We start from the raw sequence: 12,432 nt of genomic DNA, 5'->3' as shown, positions 1-12,432 counted from the left end.
GGACTAACATACATTCCTATCCAACGCTAAGGCTAAATCCTTACAGGCAAGTCATAGGAAAGAAAAAATAAACTTTGAAATCCTCATTTCTAAGGGAATTAAAGTTGATTTCTCAAGAGATTTTCTTTGGGAGAAAAGGGAAACTGGGGTTTGCAAAACGGCCATTTTGGCAAACAAGATAAAAATAATAGGCAGTGACCCAAACAATTTTTGAAACGAAAGTCAACTGATCTTAGCTTCAAGACTATCATTATTTTTAATCCTTCAGGGATGGGGCAAGCATTGATCAGTGTTTCGCCTGTGTCTCTTATGAGATCTATAAGGATTTTCAGTTTGGCTACTTATGTTGGAAAAGACAGATGTGATTAGCAAATGGATGTGATGTAAGCACCTGAATGGTTCAGACATACTCCTCTCACATGAAGTCCCCTGTGAAATGGAAATTTTAAATGGACCATTTAAGGAATATTGGGCAAACTTAAGTAGGTAATATGTTCACATTGCATCACCACGCAAAAGACCACCCCAAAAGCACCTATCATTCCTAAAAATAGGAGAACTGCATTTCCAGTCTCAGGAGTGGAAAGCTTTTTGAGGCTTAGAACACAGAAGGTTTGCTATAGATTATATCCAGCCACAGGTCATTTCCATCGACTTTAGAGCTGGCAAAACTCTTCCAAAGGGGGATTTGAAAATATTTAAATAATTCAAGAAACACCATATTTCAGTCTGGGATTAACACTGGATGGGAAGTGAGTTCAACAATCTTTTCAGCAGGTCCAACCTAAATATTGAGTATAGAGAGCTGGATGGAATACAAGATGATCATTCTGGAGAACTGAATTGTCTTTGGGCCACGATGTGAATGCCACCACTCTTACTTTAAATATTATGAAGTTGGCCAGATAATTTAAAATCCATGGTTTCAAATTAAGAGTATGTAACCAAAGCAGAACTGGTCATAGAGAATAATTTATGCTATCAGCAAGGATTTGCAGGACCGGTTTGCCGCTCTACCTCCTTCCTGCTCCTTAAACGACAACTAAATTTTCCTGGGACATGTTCATAGCCTTCAAAAGACCTGGGTTCTGATGACCAGATCCCGTCTGGGAGTTTCTGGCCCTTCTTCAATCACTCAGAATGTCCATCTCTGTCCTCTGAGAGTTACCAGGTTCCCTCGAAGCAAATCATTTCCATGAACAGCTTTAACACAGCGACTCACCCCAGTGAGGTTCTTCCCGAGCCTTCTTTAATAAGCTTATCCCCCAAGTCTCCAAAGGAGAAAGATTTTTTTTAAACCACTGAAATTCAATTTATCATAATCACATATGGCTCTCAGGGGGGATTTCTGAAGCCATTGTTTTCGGGTCTCCCCATGCAAGAACCAACTAGATTGTTTTTCTTGTACAATGGTTGGGTGATTTGGTGAACAGTAGCATTGCCTCATAACTCAAGCTGGCAAGAAAACGGCTCTTAGGTTTTGGTTTTTGTTTTTTCTTTTTCTTTTTTTGCTTTTCTTGGGTCTCAACTAATGGTATGAGCAAAGAGAAAAGTTGGTGACTAGAGAGCAATTAATCTCTTTTGGCGTTCCTGTCATCTGTGTGGCCTCCCTGGCTGGGCTGAAGAACATCAGAAAATGAATCTCTTTATAAATAATCACTTTTGCTTTACAAGATCCTGAAGTCCTGCCTTTATGTTCTGTATGGAGCTATAAACCTAGAAGAGTTCCCTCCCCAGGTCTCTGTTAAATTTCTCTTTATCCCTTTAACTTTTTCTTTTGGGGGGAGGAGAACAGTTCAAGACATTTGTTGGGGCTGCAGCAATAAACACGAGTGAGCATTGCTCAGCAAACATGCCGACTCTTACACTTGCAAAGAGCCAAACTGTCCTTAATTTTTCAAATTATACTTTGACCCAGTTAACTGGAGTTATTTCGGCATTAACTCTCTGTTTGCTTCACACAGGCCGTTGTGCCATTGAACTTGCACTGGCTCTTTTACAGGTTACTTAGAAATGTAGCCATTGACATATCTGGGGGAAAGCCAGGCTCCAACAAGAAAACAACAAAGAAAACAAAAATTCTGAGACCAACGCTGCCGAGCTGGGGAGGGTGAGTGGGCTTTACAGGAGTCTAAGAAACACGTAAGATCCTAAAGAAATGTACCCATTAAGGTGCCTTCGTAAAACAAGCATTCACCAAGTTCATTTGCAACAAGGGAGGGGATCAAGGGCTCCTTGCCTGGCTGTGACTGCAAGGGATCTGGGCCGCCAAGTGTCAAGGCTCTGTCCGTTCTCAGAAGAGGTCTCCTGGGTAGAATAGAATCAGAGACATTCCCAAAGGAAGGCTAAAGGATGGGCAGGTCAGCCAGCTCTTCATGCCCCACAGTGTTCCTTTAATCCTTCCTAGAGGCTTCACTACCCTTGTAATCTTACATGCACTATTGTCTGTGGGACAGCCCCCAGGGTAACAATTCTCTTTTGGACAAACAGTAAGAGGACACTGGAGTCGCAGGCCAGAGTCCATCAGCTAAAATCCTCTCCCCAATCTACCACCCAACAAGAAAAGCTCCATTCACTGGCGGTGGGCTGGCTCTGAAAAATGGCAGCTTCAAGGCCAGGGTGTCTCTGGTCTGAGTTGAGATGCCTTCGTCGCTATGACGGACAAACAACGACTGGAGTTTGGTTTGCAAAACACCATGCTATCTATCATTTCCTTTTGATTCCCCACAACCACTCCACCTTCAAAATGGGCATCCTGGAGCCCAGAGAACTCAACTGCCCATTCTCATAAAGTTAGTGGCAGGGCCGACAGGAACTAGAAGGCAGGCTTTCCAGGCCCTGAGTTCTGGCAATACTGCGTTGCACCCTGAGCTTAGCGGGTCCAACTCTGACCCCAGTGGTCCGGGCCAGAAAATGAGGCAGATGTCCACAAGGAGGACAGAGGCGCCTCCAGCCCCTTCTGCTCTGTTTCCTTAACTTGAGTACCTCGGAACCACCTACTGGTCCAGGGCACTTCAGCAAGCAAGCAAAAAAGACTCGGGACACAGGCGATCACTAAGGGGACTGCAGAACCTGTTAGATGGCTACCCAAGGGGCCTCCCCGCAGCTCCAGAGCCTGGAACTAAGCAGGCCAAGCGGGAGTGGCGAGTTCGAATCCGGAGGGAGCCGACCCCCCCCCCCCCCCCCGCCCCATCCACCCACCTACCTTGGTGCAGCGCCCTGGGCCCCACCTCCAGCCGGGCCGCGGGCAGCTGGAACAGGGAGCCGGCTGGGGTGGCAGGTTCGGGGAAGTTTGTGGTGCCGTGGGGGAAGACGGCCCACCTGCGCAAAGGCTGGAAAGGAAGAGTGGGAAAGCAGGCGCCAGGCACCTCTCACTGACCTGGCCACCGGCCTCCTCCGTGGTCCACGCGTGCAGGCGTTCCAAGCTCCCCGGGGCGCTCCTCCGAGGTCTGGGATTCGCAGGTTGTGGCGAGAGCTAGAGTGCGTGCGAGGGGGGAGGGGGGACTCGAAAGTGGGTGGGAGGAAAAACATCACCGCCCTCACACCACGAGGGAGCAGCGGTTCGCTCGGCTCCCGGGGGCAGAGCCAAGGCGCGGGTGCGGCGGCCCGGGGCCACCTGCCCGCCCGCCGCCCGCTCCCCAGTTGGCCAGCGAGGCCGGCGGCTCGGCGCGGGCGGGAAGTCCGCGACCACGCAGCAGCTGCAAGCCCGCACCCCCTCGCCTCCCGGACACCGCCGCTTTCTCCCCTATCCCCCGACCCGAAAGTTAAGAAATCGGGAGAAAGTGTGAGGCTCAGCCGGCGACTTTCCCATCACGCAGCGCCAGCCGCCGCCCCCCCTCAACCCCCGCTCCTCTGGCTAAGCGAGCATTGGGGTCTTAAAGGGACCGCACATCTCCTCCGGCCCCTCCTCCCGCTCCGCGCTGGAGGCGCCTAGGAGCTCCCCGCCGCTTGCTCACGGCCTGATGACCCCGGCTGCCCTCCGACTTCCCTGCTGGAAGCCCTCAGCGCCCTCTCTTCCGGCACCACGGCCGCTCTGCGTGCACCTGGTCTGGTCCCCAGCCGGCGCGCGGGACGCGGGATGAATTGGCCTCGAAAATGATGCCCTATAGCAGGCTGCTGATCATTTCGGGGTGTATCTCAAATCCACATCGCGGCTAGTAAAGTGACAAAACGTTGGTGCCCTTCAAGGCAGGATGGCGATGAGTGTGTGTCTGTGGAGGGACAAGGGACGACTTAGAAATCTGCTTTCGTTCACCAAGAGAGTTCCTAAGACCCAGGGAAAGGGTCTCTAGTAACTGTTAGGTGTCTTGAAGAAAACTTGGGAGTGGTTCACCAAGAACCCATCCGTGAAATCGCAATATCACTGCTGACCCCTTGGTGAACCCGAGATGGACTAGTCCAGATTTGAGTTTATTCCATGAGCAAGAGGTACAAATTATCAGAATTCTCTAAGGGCCCGAAAGCGGTGCCCTGACAGACAGTACCCATTTATATTTTGAGCTCCTAAATTTAAAGGAGAGCTGCAGGATTTTTTCAAGGTGGAACTGCCTTATATTTGATACTCTTAACATCAACATGCCACTTTATGGCTTACAGAGTACTTTCCTATGCATCATCATTACTTTTTAAACTCTCACAACAAACCGAATGATCTGTCCGTGGCCTCAAGTGTTGAAGTTGGCAGGAACTTCTGGACCATTCTAATCAACCTCTTCCTGTCACAGAAGAAACTGATGGAGGAGGGAGCGGGAGACCTGATGTATGGAAGGCCGCGCTAGATAGATTTGACCTTCCAGTTAGGATTTCCTGACTTTCAACCCACTGCTCTCTGGCTGTTATCGCCAGTCTATAGATGAGGAAACTGATGCTCAGAGCAGCTGTGCTTGCCAAAACCATATCATATATCACGAAGAGAGAACAAAGGAGAATGAAAACAAAAATAATTATCCCTGGAAGTTGTCTTTTTTTTTTTCTTTCTTCACAAGTGTTAATATCATCCAACTAGCCCTGAATTGCTGGGGATGTTTATTTCAGTGTTAACAAAGAAAACTTGGCCCTTTCTGAAATGTTGCCTTCAGGGCCCAAAATGTCTAGCTCCATCCTGCTACCTAGGTAGCCATACATTACCACATGCATTCAATTTGTGCTATACTATATTAGTTTGAACTTGCTGATTTGTTGCCTCATAACCATTCTCATGCCACTTAAGGCACTGATGTTTTGTCTCACTATACTGAGTTCTCAAGGCCAAGGACTGGTTGTTTAATTTCCTTTGTATCTGCATCCCCCAACCCCCATCATCACTCCCAATGTGCTTAGAGAGTATTCAGGAAAATGGGTGTCAGGGAATAGACAGGGACAAGCATAGATCCCAGTATTAAAAATCAGTAGACTCACTGAGATTTAACAACTCATCTATTTGGCTACAACCACTGGCTCCCCTCGCTTGATGTAGTATTCTGATTACTCCATAACAAACCATCCCCAAACCTAGTGGCTTAAAAGCTTCCAATGATTTATTGTGATCAAAGGTTCTTTTCAACTGGGCAGTTTTTGCTCAGGATATCTTGTACACTTGGCAACTGTATAAGGGGGTGCTGGAATGCTCTGAAAGGTTCTTCATTAGTGTAAATGCTGGTGGTCCTTATATTCATTCCAGTCTTGATTTCTGAATTGGGAACTCCAACGTGGGTCCTAACCTAGACTTCGTACCAGGTCTTTTTCAAGCTAAACTGATGATTATCTCTATGCTTTATTTTTCTCTACTTATTAAATGGGGGATCAAGCACAGATCATCTCATAGTCATTCTTAAGAAGTTTTACTTTGAGATAATCATAGATTTATATGCAATTGTAAGAAATAATTCACAGGGATCTCAAATACCTTTCACTCCCAATGATAACATCATGTATATCTATAGTTGTTGTTTAGTCACTGTCCTGTCCTACTCTTTTGTGACCCCATGGACTGTATGTAGCTCTCCAGGTTCCACTGTCAGTGAGATTTCCCAGGCAAGAATACTGGAGTGGGTTGCCATTTCCTCCTCCAGGGGATCGTCCCAACCCAGAAATCGAATCCATGTCTCTTGCATTGGCAGGTGGATTCTTTACCACAGGGCCACCTGGCAGAGCATATCTACAGTACAATATTACAAATGGGAAATTGACATCAGTACCATCTATCTGCCTTATTCCAATTTCAACAATTCTATATGCACCCATCTGCCTGTGTGTACAGCTCTAAGAAAAGTTATCATGTGTAGGTTGATGTGATCACCACCATAGTCAAGATACTAAACAGTGCCAACACCACAAGGGTCTCCACTGTTACTCATCTTCTGTCCCTCTCTTCCTGACAACCACTAAACTGTTCTCCATCTCTGTAATTTTGTCATTTAAGAATATTACATGGAATCATACATAGGTTACCTTTGGAAGTTGGCTTTTTCCACTCAACATAGTTCTCCGGAGATCTATTAAAGTTGTTCCAATGTCAAGAGTTTGTTCTTTTTACTGCGGAGGAGTATTCCATGGTATGGAGGTATCACAGCTTGTTTGACCATTCATGTATTGCAGGATATCAGGATTGATTCCAAATTTTGGCAATTACAAATAAAGGGGCGATGAACATTTGTCTACAGATTTTGCATAACCTAAATTTTCATTTCCCCTGAATAAATGCCCAATAGTACAGTTCCTGGATTGTATGGCAAGTGCATGATTAGTTTTGTAAGAACTGCCATATGCTTTTATAGAGTGCCTACACTATTTACATTCCCACCAGAAGTGAATGAGAGATCCAGTTTCTCTACATCCTTGTCAGCATTTGTTGTTGTCATTATTTTTCATTTTAGCCATTGTGATGGGAGTACAGTGATATATATCATTGTGGTTTTAAATTGCATTTCCCTAATGCCTAATGACAGCTGCTATCTTTTCTTGTGTGTATTTAACATCTGTATATCCTTTTCAGTGAAATGTTTCTTCATATATCTTGGCATCTTCTAATTGAATAGCTTCTTACAGTCAATTTTTAAGAGTTCTTTACTTGGGTACTGATCCTTTGTTGCATACATGGTTTGCAAATGTTTTCCACCAGATTGCATCCTCTTCCCCTAAGCATTTATAGAACAAACATTTTTAATTTTGATGAGGTCCAATTAGTCAGTTTTTCCTCTTATGGGTTGTGTTTTGACAATAAGTCTAAGAATGCTTTGTTTCAGTTCAGTTCAGTTCAGTTGCTCAGTCCTGTCTGACTCTTTGTGACCCCATGGACTTCCATCACCAACTCCCGGAGTTTACTCAAACTCATGTCCACTGAGTCAGTGATGCCATCCAACCTATGTCGTCCCCTTCTCCTCGAGCCTTCAATCTTTCCCAGCATCAGGGTCTTTTCCAATGAGTCAGCTCTTTGCATCAGGTGGCAAAAGTATTGGAGTTTCAGCTTCAGCATCAGTCCCTCCAATGAATATTCAGGACTGATTTCCTTTAGGATAGACTGGTTGGATCTCCTTGCAGTCCACGGGACTCTCAAGAGTCTTCTCCAACACCACAGTTCAAAAGCATCAATTCTTCGGCGCTCAGCTTTCTTCAGAGTCCAACTCTCACATCCATACATGACTACTGGAAAAACCATAGCCTTGATTAGACGGACCTATGTTGTCAAAGTAATGTTTCTGCTTTTTAATGTGCTAAGTTTGTCATAACTTTTCTTCCAATGAGCAAGTGTCTTTTAATTTCATGTCTGTAGGCACCACCTGCAGTGATTTGGGAGCCAAGAAAATAATCTGTCACTGTTTCCACAGTTTCCCCATCTATTTACCGTGAAGTGATGGGACCAGATGCCATGATCTTAGTTTTCTGAATGTTGAGTTTTAAGCCAACTTTTTCACTCTCCTTTTTCACTTTCATCAAGAGGCTCTTTAGTTCTTCTTCGCTTTCTGCCATAAGGATGGTGTCATCTGCATATCTGAGGTTATTGATATTTCTCCCAGTAATCTTGATTCCAGCTTTGCTTCATCCAACCCAACATTTCTCATGATGTACTCTGCATATAAGTTATGCTTTATTTAGCCCTGGGTCAATTTTTCCCCTATATTTTATAGTGTTATAGTTTTAAGTTTTACATTTAAATCTGTGATTCATTGAGTTAATTTTTATATAAGGCATGAGATTTTGATTGAGGTTCACTTTTTGCCTGTGGATGTCCAGTTGCTCCAGCATCATTTTAAAAATAACTATCTTTTCTCCATTGAACTGCCTTTACACCTTGGTCAAACATCAGTTGGATATTGTATGGGTCCGTTCCTAGTTTGTCTCTTTCCTTATATCAGTTTCTATGTCTATCCCTCTATGAACAGCATCCAGTTTTTATTGTTATATAGTAGGATTAATATCAAGTAGAGTGGTTCCCCCACTTTATTCTTCCTTTTCAAGATTGTTTTAATTATTCTGGGTCCCATACCTTTCTGTATAAATTTTAGAATAAGCTCATCTATGTCTACAAAAAACCTTTCTCAGATTTGGCTAGGAATTGCATTAAACCTACAGATCAATTTAGGAAGAACTGACAGCTTTCATGTGTCTTGTCTTCCAATCCATGAATACAATATGTTTCTCCATTTCTGTAGGTCTTTCTCAATTTCATATATCAATGCTTTTTATATTTCAGCATATAGATCTTGTACACATTTTGTTAGATTCATGCCTACATATTTTATTTTCTTTGGAGCAATTGCAAATGTTATTGTGGTTTTAATTTTGATTTCCAGTGTTCACTGCTAGTATATACAAATGCAATTGATTGTTGTGTGCTAATCTTGTATAAAGTGTGCTGTAGAATACACAGTCACTTTATTTTTTTCCCAGCTTTATTGCAATTTAATTGACCTAGAACATTGTGTAAGTGTACGATGTACAACATGATGATCGGTCACATGTATATATTGTGAAATGATTGCCACAATAATGTTAGTTAACATGTTCATCACCTCACATCACCTCACATAATTACATTTTTGGGGTCTATGGTGAGAACATTTTTTAAGATCTACACTCTTAGCAACTTTTAAGTATATAAGAGGGTTATATTATATATTTAATTATATCCTAACTGTAGTCACCATGCTGTGCCTTAGAGTCTCAGAACTTATTTATTTTATAGCTAGAAGCTTGTACCCTGTGACCATCATCTCCCCATTTCCCTCATCCTGCAGCTCTTGGCAGTCACCATTTTACTGTTTCAAAGTTTGGCTTAAAAAAAAATTTATTTTGCTGCACTATGTCTCAGTTGTGGCACTGGAGATCTTCATTGCCTCATGTACAATCTTTGTTGTAGCATGTGGGATCTAGTTCCCTGACCAGGGATCGAACCTGGGCCTCCTGCATTGGAAGCCAAGAATCTTAGCCACTGGACCACCAGGGAAGTCCCAAAGTTTGGCTTTTTTTTCTTTAAAGATACCACAGATAAATGAGATCATACAGTATATGTCTTCTTCTGTCTGATTTATTTCACTTAGCATAATGCCTTCAAGGTCCATCCATGTTGTCAAAAGTAGAAGAAGTGAATGTAAAAATGGAAGCATTATGGAATGAATAATATTGATCAGTGTTCTGAGAATATAGATTTTAGCATTTTAAATCCTTCTTATCCTATCTGAACCTGGAAAATCTGGTTATTTGATGATCTTTCAAAAACTAGCAGGGCATATAGAGATTAAGAAGAAGTATATTATGGCATGGGGCTTCCCAGGTGGCACAGTGAAGAATCAGCCTGCTGATGTAGGAGACACAAGAGACGCAGGTTTGATCCCTGGGTTGGGAAGATGCCCTGGAGAAGGAAATGGCAACCCACTCCAGTATTCTTGCCTGGAAAATTTCATAGATAGAGGAGCCTGACAGGCTATAATCCAAGGGATCACAAAGATTTGGACACAGCTGAGTGACTAAGCACAGCACACAGCAAATTATGGCATATGTTTACTTCTTTATACAGAAAATCAGACCAACCTAAAGTTTGTATTAATCAAATACTTGATTCAGTATCTAGAAGTTGACCTTTGAGGACCCTTAAGCTGCACTTAATATGACCCCATTTATCACTTGTATGTATTCATGTTTGTTATGGAATTTTTGTCTTTGTTATATTTTCTTCTTGCTAGTCATTTCTAAATGACTCTCCACTTTCACTTTCATCAAGAGGCTTTTTAGTTCCTCTTCACTTTCTGCCATAAGGGTGGTGTCATCTGTGTATCTGAGGTTATTGATATTTCTCCCAGCAATCTTGATTCCAGCTTGTGTTTCTTCCAGTCCAGCGTTTTTCATGATGTACTCTAAGTGCTAGAACACAGAATTGGCTGTCAATAGTGTGGTTCACCTAATATTTCCATCTTTCTTTCTTTAAGATTCATGTAGAACTTTACCCTCACCTCCTACTATGAGCACCACCATCTGATTTGCTTTGTTGTTCAGTCACTAAGTTGTGTCCAACTCTTTGCAACCTCATGGACTGTAGCATGCCAAGCTTCCCTGTCCTTCACTATCTCCTGGAATTTGCTCAAACTTATGTCCATTGAGTTGATAATGCTATCTAACCATCTCATCCTCTGCTGCCCCCTTCTCCTTTTGCCGTCAATCTTTCCCAGCATCAGGGTCTTTTCCAATGAGTTGGCTCTATGCATCAGGTGGCCAAAGGACTGGAGCTTCAGCATCAGTCCTTCCAATGAATATGCAGGGTTGATTTCCTTTAGGATTGACTGCTTTGATCTCCTTGCAGTCCAAGGGACTCTCAAGAGTCTTCTCGAGCACAATTCAAAAGCATCAGTTATTCACCACTCAGCCTTCCTTATGGTCCAACTCTCACATCTGTACATGACTACTGGGAAAACCATAGCTTGCTTTGGTCATTGAAATCTTAGGAGAAGTGATGTGTGGGAATAAAGAGTTAGTGCATGATTTGTTCCATTCATATGTTGAAATGAATCCTGAGTTTCAGAGTGACTAAGATCCCAGCAGAATTATTTTGGAAATCAAAAGTGTGTGATACATGGAACTTTGTGCAGCACAGCTTCTGAGATTTGGAGGTTGCTTCTTTTTGCAGCGTAATCTGCCCAATTCTGACTGATACCACCAGTAAAAACAATTCTGTTTCCTTGTATTTTGTGAAAACCAGAGAAGTAAACAGAGCAGCCTATAGAATCCTGGAAACAGAGTTAATAGAAGTCATTATTTTTTGGTTCTGTGTGTTCTTTTTAGCTAAGCTGTCATTTTCCATTTATGCCTTTCAGTTACTGTATCAAACAACAATTACCCAAGGAATTTTTTGATTTGTGCTTTGTGTTATATCTGAATAGCATTTTATAGAAATGCTTTTCCTTTTAACTGACTTTAAGAGAATTATGGGAGAATTTTACATCATTCTCTTCCCAAAGAAGCACATCTCCAGATTTATCATAAAGCCACTGAAAAAGCAAGATTTGGTTTATAGGAAATTTCAGGAACATATGTATTTTAAACTCATCACACTGTGCAGGATTATAGTAAATATGTAAAAGATGAAAGGGAGTGTATTCTTGACTCAAAATCATAGCATGCCCACAATCACCATGAGTGAGTCAAATGGGTAGAGCATAAAATACATTCACTTCTGGTTGAGGATTCTTCACGTAGTTTAATTACATTTTCAAGCAGTCTCATAAAGGTATGCAAACTTTGTTCACTAGGGACATCATAAAAATAAACTGAAGATCAAGTGTGTGCAAGTGTTATACTGTGTATAGAAAAATGCAATCTGGTGGAATAAAAATTGCCTCCCTAGTAGCTTTATTGCTATAAAGCATTTAATCACTTTAAATTGTCTTTGCTTAAATAGCTTACAATAGGATCTCAAGGTACCCACAGTTCTTTAGAACTGCCATGAACTGCTCACAGTATTTGTGTTTATTACAAAGCTAGGGAGCAGAAAGTCAAGTCGCTCAGTCGTGTCCAACTCTTTGCGACCCCATGGACTGTAGCCTATGAGGTTCCTCCATCCATGGGATTTTCCAGGCAAGAATAGAGTGATCCACTATTATTCTTCAGTAGAACCCACAGAAGTGACTGTTTCATTGTCTTTGGTGCTTTGCGTGTTAAGTCACTTCAGTCATGTCCAACTCTTTGTGACCCCGTGGACTGTAGTCCACCAGGATCCTCTGTCCATGGAATTCTCCAGGCAAGAACACTGGAGTGGGTTGCCATCCCCTTTTCCAGAAGATCTTCGCATGGTTTTAGAATCAAGCATTTCTGAGTTTGAGTCCCAACAAGTCATATAACTTTTCTGAGTCTGTTTCCTTTTATGTAAAAAGAAGATGATATTATTGCTGCTATGGAGGTTCAGTGGCCTAATGTATGAGGAGGGCCTGGCACAATGCCTTACATAATGCCCGTTAGTTCTTT

At 42.8% G+C, this 12,432-nt stretch overlaps 1 protein-coding gene across 26 annotated transcripts in view; it reads right to left on the bottom strand.

Annotated features, from left to right (window-relative positions):
* CHRDL1 (chordin like 1) overlaps positions 1-3,826 on the bottom strand; it is a 135,721-nt gene extending 131,895 nt beyond the window's left edge. For 12 of the 26 annotated variants that reach the window (XM_086388096.1, XM_086388100.1, XM_086388098.1 and 9 more), the window contains exon 1: positions 3,380-3,826. In XM_086388096.1, the coding sequence (XP_086244222.1) occupies positions 3,380-3,531 (152 nt within the window). In that variant the 5' untranslated portion in view covers positions 3,532-3,826. Of the gene's footprint in view, positions 1-2,239; positions 2,308-3,205 lie in introns of all 26 variants that reach the window. The other 14 variants (XM_086388106.1, XM_086388108.1, XM_086388107.1 and 11 more) reach the window with 6 other exon arrangements.
* Between the last annotated feature and the right edge of the window lie 8,606 nt (positions 3,827-12,432).

This window comes from Bos grunniens, chromosome X, assembly GCF_055505025.1.
Source record: "Bos grunniens cultivar Pamir isolate PY7600 chromosome X, Bosgru_T2T1.0, whole genome shotgun sequence".
Lineage (NCBI taxonomy): Eukaryota > Metazoa > Chordata > Mammalia > Artiodactyla > Bovidae > Bos > Bos grunniens.
Note: the sequence above shows the minus strand (reverse complement) of the source record. Positions and strands in the feature narration are given on the sequence as shown.